The 27805-nt window shown below is 44.9% G+C and overlaps 1 protein-coding gene across 1 annotated transcript; it reads right to left on the bottom strand.

The window, feature by feature from the left end:
* Positions 1-3354: 3354 nt before the first annotated feature.
* Positions 3355-27402, bottom strand: LOC136654171 (gasdermin-A-like). Its single transcript, XM_066631083.1, has 12 exons — positions 27300-27402; positions 20791-20869; positions 16202-16457; positions 15050-15239; positions 13882-14047; positions 13683-13776; positions 11022-11060; positions 9140-9169; positions 7297-7457; positions 5758-5902; positions 4909-4982; positions 3355-3864 (listed from the first exon to the last, which is right to left on the bottom strand). Exons 3-12 carry the CDS (start codon positions 16422-16424, stop codon positions 3631-3633), a joined length of 1356 nt encoding a protein of 451 aa, XP_066487180.1. The 5' UTR covers positions 16425-16457; positions 20791-20869; positions 27300-27402; the 3' UTR covers positions 3355-3630.
* Positions 27403-27805: the final 403 nt, after the last annotated feature.

The following is a 27805-nucleotide window of genomic DNA, read 5'->3' as shown; positions in this document are numbered from 1 at the left end:
CCAGGGCAGAGTCCAAAGTCAATAAGCCAAGTCACAGTCCAAGGTCAGATTCCAAAGTAAGTCAGTCAAATCAGTCAGAGTATCCAAGTCAAAGTCAATAAGCCCAGTCAGTCTCCTCTCTAACCTGCACTCCTTCTCCAACCCACACCCCCCTTCCTGCCTCAGGTGCTCCTTATATCCCTGAGGGCCCTATTGCCTTCAAGTGGCTACAGCTGTGCAGCACACTCTGCTGGATGCCCAGGCCTTACCCTTAAAGGGGCCACTGCTGACACCACATCTACCTCCTCACCAGATCTTCCAGGATTCCAATACATATGTTGGTTATGACATCTGCTTATCTTACATGGATACTAAAGAACTCATCCCACCTTCCAGAGGCACCCTGCTGGAAGGAAAAAAGGACACAGACTCCAGAGATGGGGAAGAGTAGAAGCCAGAGCTGGGGGGGAAGGTGGGGGGGCCGCCACAGGCCAGCTTCTGCCCTGCCTGCCCGCCTGCCCTCCCTCCCTCAGGCTGCAACCCTCTCCACACTTCCTGGGAGTAAGCCCCATTGGCTACAATGGGACTTCTGAGCAGACAAGTTGGTTGGAGCTCTCAGGTTGCAGTCCTCTCCACACTTTCCTGGGAGGAAGCCTCACTGACTACTTGTGAGTAGACCTGCATAGGAGGGGGCTGAGGCTACAGCCCTCCACACCTTCCTGGGAGTAGCCCAGGGACTACATCGGGGCTTGCTCTCGAACAGACCTGTGCAGGCTCCCACTCATCCATCCTTGCGCTTGGCCTTGAGCAGGCTCCAAGGCTGCCATCCCAGGCACCCTTTCCTGGGAGTAAGCTTCATTCGCTGTAATGGGGCTTACAACTGAGTAGACACACATAGGAGAAGGCTCCAAGGCTGCCATCCCAGGCACCCTTTCCTGGGAGTAAGCTTCATCTGCTGTAATGGGGCTTACTACTGAGTAGACACACAGAATGTCTCCTCTGCTGTGGAGGAAAAGCCTCTCCTTGCACTGAGTGGGGACCTGCTGCAAGGGCTCGCAATGGCTGAGGAGGAGGGTGGCTCAGGATTGGCTGGTCTGTCTGCCAGTGAAGGGCCCTGAGCCATTTCAACAGAAAAAGCCAGGAGCCTGCTGGATGCTGATTGGCTGAGCCTGCTAGAGAGTTGGGGAAGGGAAAAACAGGGAGCTTAAGCCTGCAGAGCGGGCAAAATTGAAAAGGGAAACCAATGCGGGGCAGGTGGGGATGAAGGGAGAGGAGGGCAGTGAGCTCAGGGGGCGGAGGGAAGCAGCCTGCCCTCCCAACACAGGTGCCTCCTGTTACCCCCTTTGCCACTTTCACCAGGAGGAGCTGCAGCAGACAGCTGAAAGAACCGCAGGTTACGGACCCCTGGTTTAGGGGAATTATTACACTGCCCTTATTGGAACATTAGGATTGTAGGCTGGATAACAAGATGGCGTAATGCAGAGGAATTCCCTTTTGCTTAAAGAGAAGACTGAGAGAAAGATAACTTTCAATGGAAGATTATGGTTTATTACAAAAGAACAAAAGTAAACATAATGCACGTGGAGAAATATATTTTTTGGTACCTAGCTTTCATGGTGGTTGCATGTGAAGAGTATTTGGTGCACCCAAGGAAAACACATAAGGAAGGGGGGTTGTAGGAAAGGCTTTAGGGGTCCCTGCTCTGCCAACCTGAGCTGCTAACTAAAGATGGGGAGAGAAGGGGAGAAAAGGGGGGGGGAGAAGGGAAAGAGTTCCAGGTGCAAGATAATTACCTGTCTTGTAGAGCCAGTTGGAGGGGGGGAAAGTCCTGTGGAGAGGACCCTCTGACACAACACAAATGTGTTGGGCCTTGGAGAGAGAGAAAGAGTGTGAGAGGAAGCCTCTCTTATAAGGGGTTGGGAGACAGTGCCTATGTGCTGAGCTCGAAGGTAGTTTGATTGCTAACACAATGCTGGGTGCTTGGATTACTGCTTTCATATGTATAAGTTTGAATGGGGATCAGGATATAGGTATAAGTTACCAGCAAAATTCAATCAGGGGTCTATGTCTGGCTTCCTAGAAGGGGAAACTTAACAAAGACTGTGAAAAACATACAGGATGTAGGTACAATACAATGAATCAGAATCAGAATTTCAACACCAAAATCATGGAAGGCAGTTCAAGTTTGCATACAGTAATGTAGGAGATGCTTAAATGGTGTTTGGATTAAGACACAAGACTTCCTCCCATAATGTGTGACTATGGGGGGAGGGGGGGAGAACGGCTGTGTTGTGTAACAATGAGCTTGTGGCTTGACCAAATTCCTGGAAATGTGGCCTGTATGCTGGGAGAACAGTTTGGCTTATGGATATTATAGTCCATAATAGGATAACTAGATATATAGAGAGAAAATCACAGCTACAAGGCAAAAAGCGGGGATTTTCATGTAACAGCAGTGGCATTTGAAAGTTAAGTAGGATTGGGCCCCCAGTGAGTTGAGTTAGTATCTGAAGAACTTACAGTGCAATCCTACACATGTATACTCAGAAGTAAGTCCCACTGAGTGGCCCTTTGAAGTGGACGAAGCATGTTCACATACTTGCTGGTAAATGCACACATTTCTGTAGGGATCTATACATTTAGCTTGTCTCCTATCAATTTGTTAGTTTCAGTTTTGGGATCCACCAACAATCAGGTCGTGACCCGAAGTTTGGGAAACACTGGGTTATAGCAATTTTGGTGACTTATCAAAAGGGTTGACCTCAGTGGCATACTTGAGGGGGGGCAGGTGGAACAAATGCCCCAGACATGAGACTGGGGGGATGCCGCTGCACCGCCACCCCCCTATCCCCACGCCACTCAGGAGACCAGAAGTGACTTTTTAGGCTCTTAGAAGGCCTTCTGACGGCCAGGGAGGGCCATAAAATATCGTTTATTTGTAACAATAAAATCTGACCAAAAGGAATATTAGAAGCAACCTGGGGGTGGGAGACACATCACTTTGAATTTGCCAGGTCTTGACCATAGTTTCAAACATGGAACTAGGGTCACCTCACTGCTATGGCGGCTGGGTGCCAATTTGTAACTTCAGATGGACATCTGTGGCTGAGAGTGTGAACTGGTAACACAATAAATTACTGTGAATGCTGCAAAAACACACAGTCAACTTTGAAAAACATCATATCATTCCTAGCGATTCCAAACCCTTCTTTGCTGAGTGAGTTGTGTTGGATTAGTAAGGCAATAAGATTCAACACTGAAATTGAATCTAAGGAATAATCCTCTGGTTATTCATGAGCAAACATTAGAATTCAAAACAAACATTTCTTAATGTGGGACTCCAGGAAGTCAGGAATGTGATTTAAAGGAAGTCTATAACATGCAAGTTGAACCAGAGAGAGAGAGAGAGAGAGAGAGACTCATGCCTGTAAGTATTTTTTTAAACCCATATGTATTTTTCATCAAGAAACTCAGATTAGTGTACATGGCACTATTTCATTTGTGCATTGCCACAACCATGTTCTGCATAAGAACATAAGAACAGCCCGACTGGATCAGGCCATAGGCCCATCTAGTCCAGTTTCCTGTATCTCACAGTGGCCCACCAAATGCCCCACCAAATGCCCCAAATGCATAAGCTTTTGAACTATCCTATGATGCAAGTAGAAGGTTCAATGCAAATAGAGCCACATACAATGCACTGAGGGCTGGGAAAGCAGCAGAATTTCCAGTTCCAGCCAGACAAGTTTCAGTTTTTTGCACTGTCACCCCGCTCATTGCAATCATTTCTCCGGTTGTGTTCAGGTCCTCTTCACTTAGTTTCTGGGGATCCACAGTAAACTTCCATTCTTTGTCACCAGAACCATTATGAAGGATGCTTTCAACCTTTCAAGAAAGAAGCAAAATTAGAACTTTCTGGTCTATGGTATCAACACTGAAGTGTCTGAAAACAGCAAAAGATGTATGATGCCTTGTGACAATTTTTTCATGACATCCTCCTGGGGATATACTGTGTGACTTGATCCTATCTGTGTTTACTGAGAAGCAAGGCTCCCTGATTGCAGCAGGACTTAGGGCCCTATCCTGAACTGTGTGTGCTGGCTCACTGCTGGTGTGCACTCTCACAAACGTGCTTAAGGCACGTTTGTGACCATTACTGCTGGCGCAGTGCTGGAGCTGGTTCAGCGCAAGTCTGCACTGGGTCAGCACCAGCCGGAGGCCAGCGGACCACTGCTAGGTGCTCTGTGCAAAGTGCTAGAGGGTGGAGAGGTAAGTGAGAGCATGGGGGGAGGCGTTCTGGGGTGGAGGGAGGCAGGGGAGAAGGTGTGATGGTGGAGGCAGCGGGGCAGGAGGGTGGTGGGACCGGAGGAGCTCTGCTCCACCGAATCTAGAACCCTGTGTCAGGCCTTGTGGCCAGACATGAATCATCTTTATGCTGTGCTGCTAAATAGCTATCACAGAGTCAAGTAGCCCCATTGTGGGGCTACTTTTCTTACCTGGGGGAACAGGGTGAATGTCCCCCCAAGTAGCCGCCCCCAGCTACCCGGCACATTCAGGATTGCGCAACAGCCATTTTGGCACTGTGGCAGCTCAGGATTGGCAGCTCAGGATTGGACTGTTACTTCTCAGTCAATGTGCATAGGATTGCACCCTTAAGTATGCAATCCCTCTGCTTGACTGGCAGCTTTTTGGAAAGTCAAAGCCATATAGTAGTAATAGTAGTAGTAGCATAGTGCTACTGCTTTGTGTTCTGCTTTGATGTGCAAAGTAAAAAACACACACTATTGCAACCCGTGGTCTTGTGAAAGTATGCAGTTGTAACGTTTAGCTGTCTTGAAACTTGCCCAACTTCAGCAAGCTTATCTCCTCCTTTTTTTAAACCTTGCATCTCAAAAAGTATAAGCTTATGAGGATGGAATTCTTCTTTACCAGTGCAAGCTGCTTGGACACAATCCTTTTCTCCACTGAATCTGCCAGGAGCAACAATTGGGACTCTGTCAGTTCTGGAAAAAAATGGGAAAACAGTCAATTGTTTTAGGAAAGGTGTTCATGTTGGAAAGTAGGTTCGACGTTGCCTGTAGGACACTAGGGGGCAGTGTATTGTCCAGTAGTCTTGGAGGCTATTTGACTCAGACCTTTACCCTTGCCCTTTTTCACTTGTGGGGGGTGTGTCCCCTTCCTTCCTTCCTCTCTTGCCTCCTAGTCTTCTAATGAGCTGGACCTCTCTCCATGAGTGCTGCCACCCAGCACAGAATCCAACATGCCATGAGATCTCATGTACACATGCAAAGGGACTTGCTCTAGGATTCCCTGTTCCAAAGTCTAAGACATGTACAGCCAACAAACGCACATGCTTGTGAACTGTAAGTAAAGGATTTTTTTTTCTTTGAAACTTTTTTTCTTTGCTGACTCTGTCCTAATACTAGCAGCAAACTAGCAGGGGTTGATGGGGAGAATCAGATTGACATATAGTAAGTAGGACATATTGTTTCCGGTTGCCTGTGAAAGTTGGAATAGTCTTTTCAAGTGTTTAGGCTGCCTGCCTGCACATTGTGCTATCAGCTTGATGCTTATAGCGTTCAGTAAAAGGCAAAAACATTTTCCCTTCACGCCACCAGTAAGAACACAAACTAAGTTTATGGGCACCGGTGTGTTCACAGAGAACCATGAAGAACCAGATCTATGAATATGGGGTGTATGTGCCTGAAAATTCATTCTCATTGACTGAAAGATTCTTTAGCATAATACTCCAACTGTATTGAAAGGGGTATTTCTTACCATTTAGGGCTTCAAGAAAGTAGAGGACTGACTCGGAAAGTTGAGTGATGAGGGCTCCACTGGAATCTTGTAAATTTCCCACCAGCTCTTGCAATTCTGGTCTATCAGCCTTCAACTTGTATTGAGAATCGAGAGCTTGATCCAGCTAAGAGTTTTGAGCAAAGAAGACATTAATGCCAGCTTGTTACATGAGCCTATGAGCAGGTTTTTGGTGGCCCAGATGGAAAAGGAAGATCTGCTGTATGATGAGGTTTGACTCAGTATGGCTTTATTTGCAAATTTTAGTGAACTGCAGGAAAATGGACCAATTGTCATTTGTATTCATGTGTGGAAGACCTCATATTTCCTATAATATCTAGGAGACAATAGTTTCTCCTTGATTCCATGAAATAGAATACTTAGGAAAAAAGCGGGGAACCTGGTTGCAAAACAATGTTGCGGTTTTTGCCTCTCCAGTTTTCCAAATTCCAATCTAAAGGTTTTGTTTTTTTTAATGCATTCTAAAGTTAGTGGAATAGGGCAGCTTAGGCCTTCACGGTGACATGCGAAGGGACATCAGTAGCCTGGCTTTCTCCCCCCTTCTTGCAAGCTTCACCACAATACTGAGGCAGGAGGAGCACTGAAAACTGCTTTCGTTTGGCAGGGCATTGATGTAGTGCTGGAGCTGAGAGACTAGTAATGAACTGGCCTGTGAAAGTAATAAGTAAAGCGTAATTTTTATATTGGACAACTCTATTAGAGAAATATTCTTAAGAACTGTGGCAAGCAGTTCCACAGATTAACTAGTATTGGCAACCTTCAGTCTCGAAAGACTATGGTATCGCGCTCTGAAAGGTGGTTCTGGCACAGCGTCTAGTGTGGCTGAAAAGGCCAATCCGGGAGTGACAATCCCTTCCACACCGGGAGCAAGTGCAGTCTGTCCCTGGTCTGTCTCCCTGGCTATGGGCCTTCCTTCTTTGCCTCTTAGCCTCAGACTGTTGGCCAAGTGTCTCTTCAAACTGGGAAAGGCCATGCTGCACAGCCTGCCTCCAAGATTAACTACAGATTAACTACACACTGGGTAAAATTTTCTTTTCTCTGTTCTAACTCCCTTGACACTCAATTTTAGTGGATATCCCCTGTTTCTGGTGTTGCGCGAGAGGGCAAAGAACATCCCTCTATCCATACCCACTCTATCTATCCTATGCATACTTTTATATTTCTCAGTCATGTTCCCCCTCGGGCGTCTTTTTTTCTAGACTGAAGAACCCCAAACAATGGAGCCTTTGTCGTGCATCTTGTGTCTGCTGGTAAAGCAGATTACAGAATGCAGAAGAAATGACAATAATAAGGGAAGGCTGTGAAGTCCGTGCGGCAGTTCCCCTGCTAAGGTTATGTTTATGAAGATAGCCACTGTAATTAACCCCATTTTTGCCCAGTCCACAGGTGTACGCATTTGATCCCTGTTGCGTCTATGCAACGTAGGGCAGAAATGGTTTAAAAGATGCAAAAACCACGAGGAAATGGTGTGCTGAACCCCCAATACAAAACGGTCTTTACCTGGGACTCCAGGTCATGCAAGAGGTCATTTTTTTGCATAATGGCCACAAAGCCACTTAAAAACTTGCCACGCAGGTCTGCAGACAGACAAGAGAGGGCCATGCATTCCTCTTTGACTTCCCTCTGTAGGTTATTCCTTTTGTCTATGGAGACCACTAGCTCTGTAGATTGAATGGAATAGTTTAAAAAGTCAGGGTCTGTTTCAGGAGGGAATGATGGTTGTGGGATGTGCCCCCCTCCCCAGTACCACAGACTAGCCAGGCCCAAGACCCCTTGGCTCAGGTGGCAGTATGCCTTAACTGGTGATGTGCCAGTCTCTACTACTCCAACACTCTAGGCCAGGGGTCTCCAAACATTTTGGCCAGAGGGCTGCATCAAATATCTGGCACGGTTTTGAGGGTTGGGAAAAAATTTAAATATAAAATTTATATAAATAAATTAGAGATGGAACTTAGATGTGTGAGTAAATGAATGAATGGGCTCATTCATTCAACCTCTCTGGCCATTAGAACACCCTCCAGATGCAACCAGAGCACAGTTCCAGTCATGTTCAGCAAAATGGGCCAGGGGCTTTCAGGGGACAAGAGGCTGGCTGCAGGCCGGATAGAGGCTTGCCACAGGCCGCATCTGGTCCCCGGGTCGGGGTTTGGAGACCCCTGCTCTAGGCCACCACTATCCTCTCCTCCACACTTCTGTTTTGCCTCCCTCCTACTTTTCCAATCCAGGAAGCGTGGGGAGGAGGTTCAGCGGAGACAAGCATGTGGAGAGAAAGGAGTTCCCATGCCAGTCTGCTGCCTGAGGTGACTGCTTCAGTTGACCGTATGGATGGGCCAGCCCTGCCTTATGGAGATATAAGGAGGTGTGCAGGCAGAATTTGCTCACTAAGAAAACAAACTAGGATTTGGAGACATTTTGTTTTAGAGTCTGTGACGGTCCTAGACCCATCTCCTGCGTTACTGACCTTAATCTCCTTTTCACAAGGAAAGGAGAGAAGGGCTGGAGGGGGTGGGGAGTGCTTGGTTCCTTCATACAAATGAAAAAAAGCCAACAACGGTTACAAAATGTCCCCCCATGTGCCATAAGGGCGAGCGCCAGTGGTAGCCCAGTGCCGGCCAGCGCCAAGCTACTACTGGGCGGGCACCCAACCTCTGCCACTCGCTCAGAGGTCATGTGGACCACTGAGCAGTGGAGAGCAGTGGGGGTGTGGGTGGAGGCAGAGAGGAAGCGTTCCGGGAAGGGGGGAGGCAGGTGGAGAGCTGGTTGAGGGCATGTGGAGGGCGGGGAGGAGAGAGGCGGAGAGAGGGCAGGGAGGAGGTGTGCTGGGGGGAGGGAGCAGGGAGGGAGGGAGATGGGACCGGTGGAGCAACGCTCCACTGAATCCAAAGTCTCTGCGTTGGGCTCATCGCCTGACACGGAGGCACTTGATTCACCGCTGACTTTTTGGTTGGCAGTGAATCGAGTAGCCCCATTGCGGGGCTACTCGCCTTATCCGGAGGAAGGGGACGAAAGTCTCCTTCTCCTGAGGAGCCAGCGGCGGCTGCCCAAAGTGCGCAGAATGTGGCAGCAGCCATTTTCGGTGCTGTCGCAGCCCTGCATCCTGGGCAGCTCGGGATTGGGGTGCCCCTGTAGTAGGGGCAAATGTGGTTTTGTCCAGTGTGCAATTTTGGGGAAAAAATAATAGCCACAAAAGGCCATGGAACACGTTTCTGGGAAATCCAATTTGGCCTTAAGAAACCTGCTGTTGATATCTTTGCTAACTAAGCCAGATGTTCTGAGATGCTGTTGTGCAGATGAAGCAGAACTCTGATGTTAAGCAAGGAGGAAGACAATAACAATGATTTACCTGCATCATCCGTCTGCATGGCTATCTTGGCTGAAATACAGTAAGGGGGAAGAATGTGAGGTGTTGAGAGCAAAAATACTGCGAGGAATTTGTTCTCCCTCCCCAGCATAATACAACCTATTTGAATGACCTGACTATCCAAATTTCTTCCTGGGCTGCAACATACAATAAAATATATTCCCCTTTGTTTGAACTTGCTGTATTTTGTACTGTTGTAAATATCTTTTACCATTTATGAATTTTCTTTAGAACTGACACATTTGTGTATTTACTTGAAATTAAACAAACGATAATAATCTCTACCCCCCAAGAGTCAGATGTTCTAAAAGATTCAAACTTAGCTTTGAAGATTATGTCTTGAAGCACTTTCCACCAATTTCCAGTTAACATATCAGTCACAGCTCTGTCGACATTTGTAATTTTTTCTTTGTAATTTTGTAATTCTTTGTAATTTTTCCTGGTTGCCGTCTTTTGAGCTTTTACAGGTATCCCCCACTTTTTATCAGACTGCTTTTTGATGATCCACTCTTTTGACCAATTTCATACTTTTCTATACAGTATTTGAGTACTGTATATAGCAGTGGTTCTCACACATTTAGCACCGGGACCCACTTTTTAGAATGAGAATCTGTCAGGACCCACCGGAAGTTATGTCATGACTGGAAGTGACGTCATCAAGCAGGAAAATTTTTAACCATCCTATCCACACTTACCCAAGGGTAGGTCCCATTTACTGTCGTTGTTAAAAACATACAGAGTAGCCGGTTAAAACTACCAATATGTCACATTTCCTTAAATGCAGTCACATGCTATGGGAGCATCAAGTCTAATATATTAAAAAATATTGAAATGAATGGGGACCCACCTGAAATTGGCTTGTGACCCACCTAGTGGGTCTTGACCCACTGTTTGAGAAACACCGGTATATAGTGTCTTATGTCCAGGTGTGGACTTACCAGGCTGGGGTGGTGGTATGCGACTAACACTGCTAGCTTGCGGAACTGAGCCTCGGTGCAGCCTTGCGAGAGCCCTATGGCTGTCGTCAATGCTTCTGGAAACATGACGCAGGCCTAAACCAGCAGAAGAAATGCTTAGCCAAGCACCACGGACCACCGGGGAAGCGCCCAAAGACAGAGAGTGTGGGGGAGTAGCCAGGAGGGCCACAGAAGACCGTGTGTGGCTGGAAAAGAGGAGCCGTTCATGGTGGGCAGGGAACTTTATGAGGCACCATGGATTCATAAGACTTAAAAGACTGTTACTCAGCCTATCTTCTAACTTGTTCCAGGTTAATTAATCAAACTTTATGAGGAAAAGGGGGCCGGTTGGGCTGGAGGGGGAGGGGCCAATCCTTGGGGAAAAAAGCTACTTAGAGTCATTTTGCATTTGCAAGCTAAAAAGGACTGAGTTCTGCTTTGCGACGACGTCCAGTTTTTGATAGTGCTCCAGTCCCTAACCTGTCCAATAAGCAGGGGTGCATATATTACAATTGTCTTCTCATAAGTAAGTCCTACTGTTTTCAGTGGGGTTTACTCCCAGGAAAGTGTTTATAGGATTGCAGCCTTAATCCTTCAGTTTATCACCATTAACTGCTACAATTTACAGATATTTTCAATCTGGGTGCAACCCTGGCATATCAGGGGCAGGATTTGTCAGTGATAGCTTGGGTGCTAGCCAATAGGCTCCCATGAATCACTACAAACAATTTTTCCCTGGTTCAAGTTCAAGAAACATATAAAAAAATCAATAGAAGGGCATTTTGTTTTTAAAGACTACCCCGCACTAGAGATTTCATGTTTTTAGCACAGCAACAGTGCTCTCAAATCAAATTGTTACTGAGTGTTTATTAAAAACAAGTCAAATGATGACAATAAAATGTACTTACCAAAAGTTTCTATTTTGTTACTTTGATAGTCTGAAATTTCTGGGAAAAACAGAGAAAAGTAATATTTTACATAAAAGAAATGAGTATTTATGATAGTTTCTTTGAAGAGTAATGTTTGTGAATGTTTCTGGAGAGGGTTTTAATATTTAAATTTGGAAATGTCACCCAGAGAATAATTCTAAAAAAAATTAAGCATGTTTTAGTCACTGTGATATAATCCATGCCCCATAGCCACAAGTTACATGCAACTAATCCCTTGGCCCAGGATGGAGAGGGTTAAGCAGGGGTCAGAGGCTGGCTAGCTATAGCACTGACCGAGGACTTCAGAGGGCCCAACATGCCTGCCTTTCAGACCCTTTTGGTAATATCTCCTCCATATTCTGATCCTTAAACTGGCTCATCTGCCCCAGAAGATCATGTGGCACCCAAATTCACAAAATCTGCAGTCTGAAACGCACTGCCACCCTCAAATACCTCTCTGAAGAGAATTGGGATTTATGGTGACAATTTATCTGAGGGATGAGAAGCTTCAGAAAAGCAGTGGCATGTTTGGTCTGGGCATCAGGCTCTACAGGACCAGGGAGAGATTCCAAGGAAGTCTCCCTGGTCCTGTAGGGCATGATCCCAAGACCAAACATGCAAAAATCTACACGGCAATAGGTATTTTCCTTGAATGTAGTGCACTTTGGGAAGCAATCCCCCCCCCCCCCCCAATACCTAAGAAGCGTGCTTGGTTATTCTATGGCAAAATATCCAAGTACTTCTATCACATGGGATTCTGAACACATGGTTGGAAAAGTCATGTGGTGTCCAGTATGTGAGACGGTGCCCTAGACTCTCCCAGTGGAGCCCTCCTTCGCTACAGCTCCTCCTCTCCTTATTTTCATTTTTTAAAGAGCAACTGTCTCCATAGGCGAGAGAGAGCAGTGAACATGGCTTTGCGTGATCTTTTGCTCGGTGATTCTGGTTGGAGTCCAAGGTAGGGTGGGGAGAAGGCAGCCAATGGAGACTCTCTTGTCAGTTATTTAGAGCTCAAACCTATGGGCTCTGAGCGCCAGTGCTGAGTTCCAGCACCAATGCCAGGTGTCATAAAATGCCACAAAGCACGGCTGCAGCACTCGGAATGTAAGGAGTGCTGGCACTGGGCCACAGTGATGGGAAGAGGATTCCACGTGACTGCCAGCAGTAAGTGGCACTGATGGGTAGTGGTGCGGCTTCTGGGGGCATGGGGAAGGTGTGGGGAAGGTGGGAAAGGTGGAATGGGGAGAGGGATTGGGCCCAGAAGGGGGGCAGAGACGGAAGCAGGCTCTACCGCCGTATCCTATGCTCCCTCCTGGTCTGGGCAGCCCAATTGGGCCTCCTCGGATCTGCACCCTCTCAAAAGAAGGCACAGATCCGAGGAGACCCATTAGAGCCATGGCAGCGTCAGCCAGGGTAAGGTTGCAAATGCTCTCTTACCCCGAAGAGACTCTCAGCACTAGCCTGGCATCCATAGGATACATCAGTCACCATTTTGGTGCCGCTGCAGCCCTGGGTGCTACCAGAGATAGGAATGGGTTGCCCATCCTCTTCCTTCTAGAGCAGAGGTCTCCAAACTTTTCGGCCATAGGGCCGCATCAAATATCTGGCACAGTGTTAAGGGCCAGAAAAAAAATTAATATAAAATGTATATAAATAAATCAGAGATGGAACTTAGATTAGCGTATAAATGAGTGAATGGGTTTATTCATTTAACCTCTCTGGCCCTTCAGACCAGTGGCAACCAGAGCACAGCTCCAGTCATGTTCGGCCAAGTGGGCCAGTGGCTTTCAGGGACAAGAGGCTGGCCACAGGCCAGATAGATGCTCGCCATGGGCTGCATCTGGTCCCTGGGCCGGGGTTTGGAGACCCCTGTTCTAGAGATAGAAGAGGTTGAAGGTTCTGTGGGTGCCACTGTTTCCATCACCCTCACTGTTTATGTCACCCTCTAGAGGGTGATATAAATCCAGTGTACATAGGATTGTAAAAAGTCCTACCTTGCTTTCTACTCCCCCCCCCGGGCCATTTTGGAGCTCTGCCAGTTGCATAGAGTCAACTAGATTATGAGCTCACGTACACACTTGTGGAAAGAGAGCAGCTCTACAATTTCGTCTTCCAAAGTTCAGAACCTATACTATCACCAGAGATAATACATGTTTGCAAATATAGTACTTTTCCTGCCTTTGCTCCTGTTTTGTTGTTGGCTGCAACTTTGTGGGGAGTGGCGGCGGCAGCGGCGGCGGAATCGGAAAGGGGATCTTCTACTGCATGGCTCTGCTTAATCTGTACCCCTAAACCCCCTTTTCCCAACAGCCTTGCCCTTACTACATGTTGCAAAGCTTTGTCCTTGCCTTTTCCAGGCAGCAACAAACACTCGCCCTGGGAGAGCATTTGCTGCTAAAGACCAATGCTACCCAGCAAGAGAGTGCTGGGTGAGTCTGTAGAGCGCATCAGTTCTGAGGGTGGGGCTTGCGGGTATGTCCATAGGTGTTGTGAAGCCATGGAGAATTTCCAATACTTCATAAAATCTGGAAAGGGCTATGATGTGGCTGGAATAGGGCACTAGTGAATTCTCATTGCATCATGGTAGCTAATCCTCGTGGATTGGGTGTAGGCTTCAATTGAACTAGTATTATTCTGTACCTAAGGAGCCTTCTTTAATTTGTAGTTGCTTGGCTCTGAATGCCAAGACGCAGTCCCTTGGGATGATGATGGTTTTCTTGCTCTCTCGGGCACCCTAGAATATGAATGGAAAATTTAGATCAATGACATGGAACAAACTATTAATGGAAGAAGGTTCTCTCTGCTCCTATACTGTGCCTCATCAAAACAGAAATCTCACATTTACTTTCACTTTTATGTTGGCTTCAGAAGAGATGCTTCCTTCTGTTTTGCTGGATTCCTCAAACTGAGTCTCTTCCACAGTCTCAATTGCCTCGTTGATCACATACAGGTTCCTTTTGAACTTCTTTGATTGTTTAATGAACTCATGGCACATGTTGACTTTCCTAATGTAGAAGAGAGCAGATTGCATAAAATATACAAAATGAAATCGTTTCATTGGAGATCTTTTTTACAGTGTACCACCTGGCAATTTCTGCCTTCCCATATCATATGTTTGGAGTAAGTTTGGGATTAAGGTAGCTAAAGGATTCTAGTCCATGACCATTACTACTGAAATAAATGCATTTGTCTTTAACGTACTTCAAAGCTCCCTGTTGCTGCCACAGACTATCACTGCTATCCCCCTTTCAGGCAAGGATGGAAGCGGACACCAGGAAGCGTCAAGGAAAACAAGCTTTTATTCTCAGTCGGCTGATGGTCACAGAGGAATAGCTTCCAGCGTCTGTGACCCTGATTCTTTCGGGGCATTGAGTTGATATACAAAACAAATATTCACTGTACAGCATTGGTCAGATTTCTGATTGGCACCATGCAAATTGCAGAGCCTTGGATACATCCTTGATTGGCAAACAGCATATCACATGACGCTTTGTCCCTGCCTACACATCCCACTACTCAAATTCTGCGCTGCATGCTCTTACTAAATATGGCACTTCAGAAACATGTGAAATCTTTCTTACTGTAAAAATCCCCTTCTTCCCCTCCCTGTAATGGCTAATAGCATGCTGGGAAAAGTCTCTTTTCTCTTCTAACCACCTGTCTGTTGCGGTTAGCTAGCTGTTTCTTGTTTTTGAGGTACTAGCTGCAACATGACTTCCTTTTTAACACAGACATGAAAGGGCATTCAAGGGACATCTTTTAAAATATCCTGTTGACCCAAGCAGCTAAGTATAGGGCCTACTTTGGCCAAAGCAGTCTGCTTATGCTCACAGCTAGGCCCAAATGGGGGCCTGAGTGGGTTCATACACTCTAAATTCTGGGGGTTCCCTCACACCCCTGGAACTTGGAAGCAGAGTAAATGTAACTGAAAGTGCTGATGAGAGATGTTTCAGATATTTTTTGGTTACATATATGAAGCCGGATACTGCTTTTTCTTCCATCCTTACCTTTCTTTGGTTATCGAATGAAGGTCTCTGGAGGAGATGTGTACCTTTTTCACCTTCACGGACCTTGTTTGTGTCATGCTGGTCAAGCCCATCAGGGTTATAGTTGTTAGATCAACAGGTCCACCTAAATGTCCCTGCATCATTCCATCTACTTTGTCCACAAAAGTGACTAGGCCAGAATCTTGGACGTCTGGGAACGAAAATCAGAAAATCCGTGGTAGTGAAAAAAGCTTTGAAAGAAGTGTAATTAGAGGTGCAGAGCATTAGCCTTCAAGAGATGCCACAAAATACCAAAAGCAAGATAGAGGAAAGACAACCAGTGAGAACCGGGCAGCAGTGTAGTCTTAAATTAGATTTATTATGAAAAAATAAACTAGTGGAGAGTTGAAAAAGAAAAATGTAGAAAATAGTCATGGGTCAGAGTCGATTGCGTTGCTCAGCATACAATATGCTTTTATGTAACTGTAGAATTACTAATCATCCCATTTTTTGCTGGTCCCCACACATATTATAGACATTGACCTGGACACATTTCACATGGATGGTCAGGTATTTGCCAGGGTTGCACAAACTCACATCGTGGTTTAAAATGAAACTCCATACTTTGACCATACAGAAAAGGAAGTGTTGGAACAAAACTTGCTCCCAGAAGCTATTTTCTTCACTAATTAAAGATTATGAGCCCACGATTGTCTTGGAGCTGTTACACTTGTGGCATTTTCCCTAGACCAGTGTTTCTCATACTGCGGATCAGGACCCATTAGGTGGGTTGCGAACCAATTTCAGGTGGGTCCCCATTCATTTCAATATTTTATTTTTAATATATTAGACTTGATGCTACTATGGCATGTGAGTGGTTTGTGACCATGGTATGTGACTGAAAATGTTACAGACCTGTACATTTAACAAGCTACTATGTGTATTCTTTGAACAATGATAGTATGTGGGACTTACTCCTGGATAAGTGGAGGTAAGATTACAGCCTAGGATTGTTAAAAATTTTCCTGCTTAATGATGTAACTTCCGGTCATGACACAGCTTCCTGTGGGTCATGACAGATTCTCATTCTGTCATCTATAAAGTGGGTCCCGCTGCTAAAAGTATGAGAACACTTTCCCTAGACTGGTATGAAATTTGTGTAGGTATCCATACCTAGATTGATGAGTGCAGCAGTGTGGTCTCTTGATAACAGTATGTCCTGTAGCCTGTATTCAGTTTTATGGTAAGGGTTGCTCTGCCACCATGGACTCTTTGTCTTCCGTTGAAGCAAGCACAGGGGCCTGAAATCTTTTTCATCCACAGGGCAGCGTATTGGGATGAAACTTCCATCTGGGTCCAGCTGTTTTGCCAATGATTTTGTTGCCTTGTGGAACATGTTTTCTAGACAGATGCAAACCTTGCAGGTTGACTTTAAAGAGAAGCAGTGACAAGGAAAAGTACATAATGAATTGCAACATACTGTACAATCTGCTACATAATTCCTTCCTCTTTCTCAAATTGACCTTTTCTTCCAGTCTTCAGAGCAATTATATCATCTTTCTTTGAGCACTGTGTCAAGTTGAATGTAATATAGTAGACACGAGTATACAATCTCACAGATAAGCTGAGGGCAGGTTTTGAGCCAAAAATCATGGAATTTTGTATGACCCTCGGATAGGTAGGGGGTTAAACTTAGGGGGGTGTCTGACTATAGTTTTGTCTGATTTTACTGGAGGCCAGATCCTGAAAAATAACCTACTAGTAATTGTTACCTAAGAACCGTATAGTCTCTATTTAAAACATAGAGAAAGATCCTAAGATACATTTTTATTCATTAACTTTTTAAATTGTGGTCTTCATGACATTTTTGTAAACACTATCAGTGTGTGAGCACTGTAAACAACATACCAGTAGAACTATTAATCAAACCCTTATTTAAGGTGCCTGGTGTGAGCCAGAGGCTCCATAACATACAATATAACACATAACTGGGAGCGTGCAATTCAGTTCACAGTGGAGAGACAAGCAGCATGAGCAAGTGCAGCTACACATAGTTGCAACCCTATTTACGAAGAAGTAGACCCCATTACTTTCCATGGGTGTTATTCTTAAGTAATGGTGCCTGAACTATAGCCTTGGATTTTGTTTCAAATGGAAATGAGGATTGTATCCTGGTGTTTTAAAAACCAGACCTCTGCCAAACATTTGCAAAATAGAATGAGGATGCAGAAGAGTCTGATAAAGAGAATGAGACTTGCTTGATTTCAATGGAAACCTTGAGCCCTGGCTTACGTTTTTTTCTCAGAAGGAGAATAAAAGGTTAACTTTGGCTACAGCTTGCCCTGGAGGGGTTGACTTGGAGACTAATAACCCTCTAATTATCTCTGCATTGTCCTCTTGCTTTTCCTGGTGCTTGAACAGCCCTGACCCCTGAGTGACCTACAGATAAGGCCAGGAGATGATCTAAGCTTGATTTGTTAGCAGAAATTTCTCACCTTATAGGGAGACCTTTATCTATGGTAAATGGAACTAGAAGTGGAGTGGTGACTAGATCACCACTGATCTAGTGGATAGGATTGAAGAATGAAGGACTTCATTCTTCAATTACTTAACAACTCTAGGGTGGATGCCATCAGGGCCTGGTGACTTATTGATCTTTAATTTATCAATGAGGTCTGAAACATCTTCTCTTTTAACCTCTGACTTAATTCCTTGGTCAGGAGAGGCTGTTCGGGCAGCGGTATCTGCCCAAGGTCTTCTGCTGTGAAGACAGATGCGAAGAACTCATTCAATTTCTCTGCCATCTCTAAGTCTTTTATCTCCCCTTTCCCTCCCTCACCATCCAGAGGGCCAACCGCTTCTCTGGCGGGTTTCCTGCTTCTAACATATTTGAAGAAGCTTTTATTATTCCCCTTAATGCTGCTGGCCATGTGTTCCTCATAGTCTCTCTTGGCCTCCTGTATCACCTTCTTACATTTCTTTTGCCACAGTTTATGTTCCTTTTTATTCTCCTCATTAGGGCAAGACTTCCATTTACAGAAGGAAGCTTCCTTGCCCTTCACAGCCTCTCTAACTTGGCTGCTTAGCCATGCGGGCACCCTCCTGGACTTAGTCAAGCCCTTCTTCCTTTGCAGTATACACTTCCGCTGGGCCTCTATTGTCACAAACATCACCCTTAGGGTAGGGAAGGATCAGGGGAGATTCCCAAGTCAAACAGGATTTAATCCTCCTCCACCTACCCCATCCTCCACAAACCCCCAGGGGCAATGTTTTCTATTTTGAACATAAGAACATAAGAACAGCCCCACTGGATCAGGCCATAGGCCCATCTAGTCCAGCTTCCTGTATCTCACAGCGGCCCACCAAATGCCCCAGGGAGCACACCAGATAACAAGAGACCTCATCCTGGTGCTCTCCCCTACATCTGGCATTCTGACTTAACCCATTCCTAAAATCAGGAGGTTGCGCATACACATCATGGCTTGTACCCCATAATGGATTTTTCCTCCAGAAACTCGTCCAATCCCCTTTTAAAGGCGTCTAGGCTAGACGCCAGCACCACATCCTGTGGCAAGGAGTTCCACAGACCGACCACGCGCTGAGTAAAGAAATATTTTCTTTTGTCTGTCCTAACCCGCCCAACACTCAATTTTAGTGGATGTCCCCTGGTTCTGGTATTATGTGAGAGTGTAAAGAGCATCTCCCTATCCACTCTGTCCATCCCCTGCATAATTTTGTATGTCTCAATCATGTCCCCCCTCAAGCGTCTCTTTTCTAGGCTGAAGAGGCCCAAACGCCGTAGCCTTTCCTCATAAGGAAGGTGCCCCAGCCCTGTAATCATCTTAGTCGCTCTCTTTTGCACCTTTTCCATTTCCACTATGTCTTTTTTGAGATGCGGCGACCAGAACTGGACACAATACTTCAGGTGTGGCCTTACCATCGATTTGTACAACGGCATTATAATACTAACCGTTTTGTTCTCAATACCCTTCCTAATGATCCCAATCATAGAATTGGCCTTCTTCACTGCCACCGCACATTGGGTCGACACTTTCATCGACCTGTCCACCACCACCCCAAGATCTCTCTCCTGATCTGTCACAGACAGCTCAGAACCCATCAGCCTATATCTAAAGTTTTGATTTTTTGCCCCAATGTGCATGACTTTACACTTACTGACATTGAAGCGCATCTGCCATTTTGCTGCCCATTCTGCCAGTCTGGAGAGATCCTTCTGGAGCTCCTCACAATCACTTCTGGTCTTTACCACTTGGAAAAGTTTGGTGTCGTCTGCAAACTTAGCCACTTCACTGCTCAACCCTGTCTCCAGGTCATTTATGAAGAGGTTGAAAAGCACCGGTCCCAGGACAGATCCTTGGGGCACACCGCTTTTCACCTCTCTCCATTGTGAAAATTGCCCATTGACACCCACTCTCTGCTTCCTGGCCTCCAACCAGTTCTCAATCCACGAGAGGACCTGTCCTCTAATTCCCTGACTGTGGAGCTTTTTCAGTAGCCTTTGGTGAGGGACCGTGTCAAACGCCTTCTGAAAGTCCAGATATATAATGTCCATAGGTTCTCCCGCATCCACATGCCTGTTGACCTTTTCAAAGAATTCTATAAGGTTTGTGAGGCAAGACTTACCCTTACAGAAGCCATGCTGACTCTCCCTCAGCAAGGCCTGTTCGTCTATGTGTTTTGAGATCCTATCTTTGATGAGGCATTCCCCCATCTTACCCGGTATGGATGTTAGGCTGACCGGCCTATAGTTTCCCGGGTCCCCCCTCTTTCCCTTTTTAAAAATAGGCGTGACATTTGCTATCCTCCAATCTTCTGGCACTGTGGCCGTTTTGAGGGACAAGTTGCATACCTTAGTCAAGAGATCTGCAACTTCATTCTTCAATTCCTTAATAACCCTTGGGTGGATGCCATCAGGGCCCGGTGACTTATTGATCTTTAATTTATCAATGAGGTCTGAAACATCTTCTCTTTTAACCTCTATCTGACTTAACTCCTCGGTCAGGAGGGGCCGTTCGGGCAGCGGTATCTGCCCGAGGTCTTCTGCCGTGAAGACAGATGCAAAGAACTCATTTAATTTCTCTGCCATCTCTAAGTCTCTAAGCAAAGTAAGTCTTTGCTTACTTCAAGCCCCAGGTCCTATTAACATACATTTCCTTGGTCAATTATTGCACTCAATTTTCATGTATAAGATTTTTATTATAACTTTAAGGGAGCTTCAATTGCTCCAAAAAACATATTTACATGAATTACAGTAGCTAAATACAAGAAAAGATCATATAACTAAAATAGGCTAAAATTACCTCCTTACAGGCCTCTCAGCATTTATTTCAGTATAAAAGCTGTTAACCCCCAGCTCCCTTCCTCCTGCTGTCTGTCTTTTCAGGCACCCCCAGGTTTTATTCTCTAAATTACTAATACACTACACCTGGGTAGCCAACCAATTTAATCTATCTTAAGGGGAAAGGCACTTGCCCTACCCCTTGACATGCCCCTCCCAAGTTGGAAGAGATTCCAGCCAAAACTGGAACTATTCCAACCCACAGAATGAGATCTACATTAAAACTAAACCCATAAAATATTTCAGTATCCCGGAGGACACAGTGCCCGCACTATGCCTATACTAGGACTGTCACACAACATCTTGTGGACCCCATCTCCATGACAATGAATTGACCACAGAATTTAAAACTCCCCGAATATGGGAAATAGAAAATGAATAATCTTGTAAAATCAAAGATCACCTTAAAATCCTTTGATTAGAAGACATACGCTCCAAACTCTGAAGGGGACTGTAATCACTCTGGATCTGAAAATGGGTGTCTAAAAAGAATTGACATACTGTAGTTATTATTGATACAGATCTTACAGGTATCCCATAAAGGAACAAAAATTCCTCTACAACTTTTCCTTTACAAAAATATAGCCAATATTTGGGGTTACCGAAAACAGATTATATAACACAGCTCTCTTCCTTCTTCAATATTCCACCATGAGCAAGGTTGTCAGTTCCAGACGTCTTCCATTGAATCGAAATCACTGCAGCCAAAAAGCCTCTGCAAAACTCAGAGTCCAATTGGAGCAAGAAAATCAATAATAATAATACAGGTATTTCTATACCGCCTTTCTTGGCCCTCAGATTTCTCCTTAGACTTTATTCAAGGCGGTTTACATAGGCAGGCAATTTAAATCCCCGTAGGGATTTTTACAATTTGAAAGAAGGTTTCTATCTTTCAAGAAACCGCAACATTCAGGTGTTTCTTTCTTGATCTGGTCGCACATTCTGGCCTCCATCCTCCCACGCTCAGAGCAGATGGAATAACTCGGCTCAGCTTGTCAGCTGCTTCAAGGTCGCACGGTGCTGGTGGCCTCGAACTGGCAACCTTCGGCTGTTATCTTCAGGCAAATGGAGGCTCAACCCTCTAGACCAGACCTCCTGCCCACACACATATAGCTCCCATATCAACACACATACAGCTCCCATAGGGTGCACTTACTGGAACCAAACCCAAAATGTACACAAATAGCTTTGTAGCTGTAAAGAAAGTTTGGGAACAGAAAAATTTTGGCCAGGTAAAAGATCTTTTAAAGCCACTGCTTCATCCTTTATAATTTCATGATGGTACTTACAATTTAACATCTGACACACCCATCCCCTTCACCAGTTACTGGGGAGAACACAGGAATTTTTAAACATTCCAACACTGGTTTATATAGATCAAATACAGGGGTTAGAGACTGCTTTCCCATTTGCATTGAGAACTGTAGAGTCCCCAATTCTCCCTTATTTAGCCTGTTCAATGCTTTAGCTGGTAAAGCAATGTCCTGGACTTTATGATCTTGAAAAACTTTACTCCCACTCTGGACATGAAGGTACACCCTCACATCCTCCAACTACCTCTTGGGCTAGTTCAGTAGATCTCAATCCTTCTGGCAATAATACAGGTTCACTCATTTCATAACTGTAAGGGAACAATTCATTTGGAAAGGCTTTTACTTCAGTTTGCCAGAAAACAGACTCCAATGGACCATCCACACCTGGAAAAAATTCTTCTGAGGAGTCCTTTGCTTCAGATTGTGTTAAGGAAAGTCCAGACAAATCATCAGTGTCCTGGAATAGATCTTCTTCCACAACTTGCTTTACAAGAGACAAACAAGCAGTTGGAATACACTTCTCTATCTCCTTTAACTCACTGAGCCCTTGAAAGGTGGCTTCGTGCCTAGCAGAATTAGAAGAGAATGCTAATGGCTCAACAAGTGCAGCCACTTCCACAGACTCCTTCTCTCCTGCACCCAGCACAATCTGTTTAACTTCTTTCCTGGAAGCCTCCTTCCCACTTTCACTTATGTTTTCCTGGGCCACAACTTGGATCTTAGAAGCAACCATTCTGTTTCTGTAAAAGTTCTTATAGTCAAATTCCAGTTGCATCTCAGGCACTTGCCAACTTTTCTATAAAAACTGCACTCGGTTGCCAACATTTGATATAGTCTAAACCACATATTCTCTCCTTTGCCAACTCCATGGCATGCAGCTTCTTCACTGGTTCTGATTCCCCCTGCTCCACTGGTTGCCTCCAGTTTGCAGAATTAGACACATCCATTCCAGATGCCACTTTTGGTAACTCCAATATATCATTAATTGGTTCCATCTCTCTTTCTTGCCAACTGTGGGAAAGTAGCTTTGGCAAATTTCCACTAGCACTTGAATTCAATTTTTCAATATCTGCCTCAGAATTTATACTCTGGCCTCTGACCCTCACAAACTAGTAGTAGGCATCAAACTGTCCACTGCCAACATCATTACACCACCCTCTTGCTTCTGGGACAGACAAAACTCCAAGCACTCTGTTTTGGGTGTAGGAAAATTCCACAACAACTTCCGATCACTGACAGGAAGCTACACCGCTTCTGGGACTACTTCAACAGCTCCCTTATCTGTCCTAATCTCTTGTTGCATTCCTCACTCCACAAAACAAAAACAGCTACTGTAAGATACATGTTAACCAGTGCAAGTTGACCAAGGATCATTAGTTAGCACCACCCAGTTCTATTTCAGGTGACCAACACCACTATTCCTTCTGTTAAGTACAGGTGTGATTCACCACACCCACCTAACAACTCACCACTGGAGGTACCCACCACTAATTACCATACCAGACACTTAGCAGAATCCACTACTATTTACCATGTCAGGCACTTAAGAACCCTGGCTGCCACCATGTTACAAACATCACCCTTGGGGTAGGGAAGGATCAGGGGAGATTCCCAAGTCAAACAGGATTTAACCCTCCTCCACTTACACCATCCTCCACAAACCCCCAAGGGCAATGTTTTCTATTTTGCTTACTTCAAGTCCCAGGTCCTATTAACATACATTTCCTTGGTCAATTATTGCACTCAATTTTCATGTATAAGATTTTTATTATAACTTAAGGAAGCTTCAGTTGCTCCAAAAACGTATTTACATAAATTACAGTAGCTAAAAACAAGAAAATATCATATAATAAAAGAGGCTAAAATTACCTCCTTAGAGGTCTCTCAGCATTTCTTTCAGTATAAAAGCTGTGAACCCCCAGCTCCCTTCCTCCTGCTGTCTGTCTTTTCAGGCACCCACGCCCAGGTTTTATTCTCTAAATTACTGATACACTACACCTGGGTATTAATCTATCTTAAGGGGAAAGGCACTTGCCCCACCCCGTTACATCTATTACTGTTGTTTTAAGCAACCTTCATGCACTCTGGAGAGGTTGGACTCTTTTTACCTTCCCTCTCAACCTCCTTCTAACAAGCCTCCTCATTTGAGGGAAGTCTGCTCATTGGAAATCAAGGGTTTTTGTGTGAGATTTGCCCAGTATTCTTCCCCCAATGTGCATGTCGAAACGGATCGCAGCATGATCACTGTTCCCCAACAGCTCAGTAACGTTGACATCTCTAACCAGGTCCTGAGTACCGCACAATATTAAATCCAGAGTCTCCTGTCCTCTGGTGGGCTCCATGAGTATAGTGTAAGGCACAGTCATTTAGCATGTCAAGGAATCCGGTCTCCTTTTCGTGACCAGAACACAAATTGACCCAGTTTATATGAGGATAATTGAAGTCCCCCATGATTACAACCCTGTCCCTCCTTGTCACCTCCCTGATTTGTTTCCTCATTTCAAGGTCCCCTTTCGGTTTCTGGTCTGGAGGACGATAGTACGCCCCCAGTATTACATCACTCCTCAGGCCTGGTAATTTAACCCATAGAGGTTCCATGGAGTTGGACCCATAAAATTTAAATAATATTTAATAAAATTTAAATAACTACAGTAGAGATGGGACTTAGATGAATGAATAAATGAATGGATGGGCTCAAATTTCCAGGATTTCTCTGAGCACCAACAAATACTACAGAAATAAAGCACACACTTAAATGGACTTCCATTCCCCCAACCCACAACCAGCTTACTTAAATGTGCAGGAGTAAATAACTCAGAATCAGCACATCACAAGAAAGTTTCCACGTTTTCTCCAAGTACCAACACATACCACAAAATGAAGCACACGCTCAAACAGACCCCCATTCACCCACCTCCCAAGCAGCCTATTTAAACATACCGGAGTAAATACCTCAGAACCAGCACATCACAGAGAACACCTGGACTGTGCTCTGAGGGCAGAGGTGGCCTCCCCGACCCTCAAAAGCCTTGTAAGGTTTTGAGAGGGCTCAAAAACGTCACTTTCGGATTGTCGGGAAAAGTGATTTTTTAGGCCTTCAGAACACCCTCTGGATGCAACCAAAGCACAGCTTCGGTCGTGTTCGGATGAGTGGGAAGAGGCTCTCGGGGACCAGAGGCTGGCCACGTGCTGAAAAGAGGCTCACCATGGGCTGCATCTGGCCGCTGGACCAGGGTTTGGAGACCCCTGTTCTAGAGTGATCGGCTGATCCAGCTCTTGATAGGCTACTGAAGGCTGACTAAATATTAAAAACCACCCCTTTGGTGAGAAAGAGGGCCTTACTACTTCACCTTGAGATGATACCTGCCAGGCCACATCTGGGAAAGCAGGTTGAAACTCTGTTCTTGAGTTGTAAGTGTAACCTTTGGGTGAGAGTTAGGGGTTAGCTTTTTATTATTTTAAGGCTGTTGTGTATTGTCTATGTTTTGTTAGAGTTTTTGTTTTGTTCTTTTGTATTTCTCTGTAACTTAAAGTTAAATTCCTAAAACTGTGTATATTTACAGAGGTATTCAATGGAGTATATAGGGTGTTGGGGATGTATCTAAATTAGTCTTGGCCATTCAGCCGCTACCAAATAGACACCCTGTTTAAGCTACTTAAACAGGGTACTACCCTGTTTTAACAGGTACTGTTAAACCTGTTTTAAACCTGTTAAACCTGTTAACTGTTAACCCTGTTTTAACAGGTACTACCCTGTTTAAAAAGCTACTACCCTGTTGAAGGGTGTCTACCATATAGACACCCTGTTTAAGCTACTGTTGAACACTAGGGCAGCTGGCTAGAGCTAAGCCCCAGGTTGGGTTAGAAGTTGCTGGGTGTTAAGTAACCCCTTGTGTTGTTGGGGTGTTTTTTCTGTACTCTAAGTTGGTGTTACCGAATCATTAGCTGCTCAGAAGGATTGATTGGTTTATTGCCCAGTCTGGCTGCTAGAGATAGACCTAGATCACTTCTCAGGGTTAATTGGGTATTGCCCTGGTTGATTGTTAGAGACAGACCAGATGAAACTCACAGTGGCCATCCAGCTTCTGTTGAAAACCCCCAATGAGTGAGAGCCTACCACTTCATGAGGCAGACTCTTCCAGTGCCAGACGGCTCTTATGGTTAAGACATTTTTCCTAATTTCTAACACTGAACTTTTTTATAGTTTCAACCAATTGATTCTAGTGCTGCTGTCAGTGGCCACAGAGAGTAAATCCTTCCCTTCTGTGTGACAGCCCTTCAGATCATTAATTGAAGATGGCTATCATATTGCCCCTCACAACTCAATCAGATATAGTAAGGCACTACAGCACAATGCTTTGCATTACAGAAGTAATTCCCATTGTTTTCAACAGGGCTCACCTAGACAGTGTGTATAGGACTGCAGCCTAAGGGCACAATCGTAACCAGGTCTACTCCGAAAAGTCCTATTTTGTTCAATGGGGCTTACTCTCGGGAAAGTGGGGTTAGGATTGCAGCCTAAGTCTTCTCTTCTGTAGGTCAGTGGTTCTCAAACCGTGGATCTCAGACCCACCATTCAGTTGTGATCCAATTATTGGTGGGTCACGAAACTGACAGGGCAGATTAAGTCAGGGGTGTCAAATATTAGACCAGCAGGCCAAATGTAGCCCCCAGAAGCAATTTATCCAGCTCCCATTATAATTGGGCTCACCCAGGTTGATAATTGGACTGTCTAATACCTTGAAAATATGAACAAGATTTGCACCTTTTCTCTTCTGTCATTTGCAGCTAATGAGTTTCTATGTGAGAACAAAGTGCTTATTTTCTGGCCATCATCTGCTTAATGATGTCACTTACAGCCCTCAGCAGGCACCATGAATGCTAACTTTGGCCCTCTGTATGAAACAAGTTTGACATCCCTGAATTAGGCTATCGGCGTCAAGGGTTAAATAAGCTGCTGCTGGTGGAGGGAGCATGATAGCAGCGCATGCTGTATCCTAACCCTCATCCCCGGCCCAGGCAGCCTTACGCGGGCTGCTTGGATTTGTGCCAGCTAAATAGCTGGTACAAATCCGAGTACCCCCATAGGGCAGGCTGGAGTGTTACACACAGTAAGGTGAAAAATATCCCCTTACCCTGTGGTGACCTCTAGCAGCCTCCGAACCTTTGTTGGATACTGTGGCCTGGCTGTACCAACGCAGATTAAGATTGCGCCCTGAGATGTTTTTAAAATATTTCTTTAAGCAACAAAGCAGACATTCATTTTTTTTGTGGACGAACCTTAATACAAAGTAATTCCTACACTGAATATTTTAGGTTAATCACATTCTATCTTAAAACATTGCTTTCCTCCTTGAACCTATTCTGCTTTTTTGCTTCTTCTTTAGCAGTCTTTTTTACTTTTTTAGCAGTTTTTTTTTAGCAATCCCAGTTTGTGGTTCTTTGCGATCAGAGAGGCACAAGTATATCTGTATATTTGTTTCGGGTTATGGTTCTTGTGGAAAAGTAATTTGGGCTCTGGACACTGAGCAGCAGAGAAACAAGTTAAGGGCCCCAACCATCCCTTGCTACAAACTCAACCATAAAAGTAGCCTTTTACCTTCTTAGCCGGCAGCTTTTCACAAAAGATTCAGAAGTTCATCCTCTTCCAGCTTCATTGTTTTATCCAGCAAAGATGCCTTTTTTAAAAAAAACGTGGTCTCTTTTGCTTTCGACTCCTCAGCTGGGCAGGAGGGGAATAGCATGTTGTAACATCTTCCTGTTGTGAAAGAATCTAAATGTTCTGCTTTCAATTTCCTTTAAAGCTGCTGAATACCACAATAATTCCCTTTGGCCACGCCTTAGAAAATCTGTCATCACTTCTGAGGGGCCTGTGATGGAGGTAATTAGTCATCCTGAGTTGTAAGGGAATTAAAAAGAAAAATGTCACCAACTAATTTATAGGATCTATTTGCATCTTGCCTTCTTTAAGAAAATCATATCAGTGAAGTAGTTCTTGCTTGCTTGCTTTTATAATCCATGTATGGGCAAAGGCACAGCTATGTTTCTGTTTTAGAAGTGGAACTGTTTCTTGCATCTTGAGGACATTGTCTGGACACTCTCATC

This window comes from Tiliqua scincoides, chromosome 5, assembly GCF_035046505.1.
Source record: "Tiliqua scincoides isolate rTilSci1 chromosome 5, rTilSci1.hap2, whole genome shotgun sequence".
NCBI lineage: Eukaryota > Metazoa > Chordata > Lepidosauria > Squamata > Scincidae > Tiliqua > Tiliqua scincoides.
This window is presented reverse-complemented; position numbering and strand designations above follow the sequence as displayed.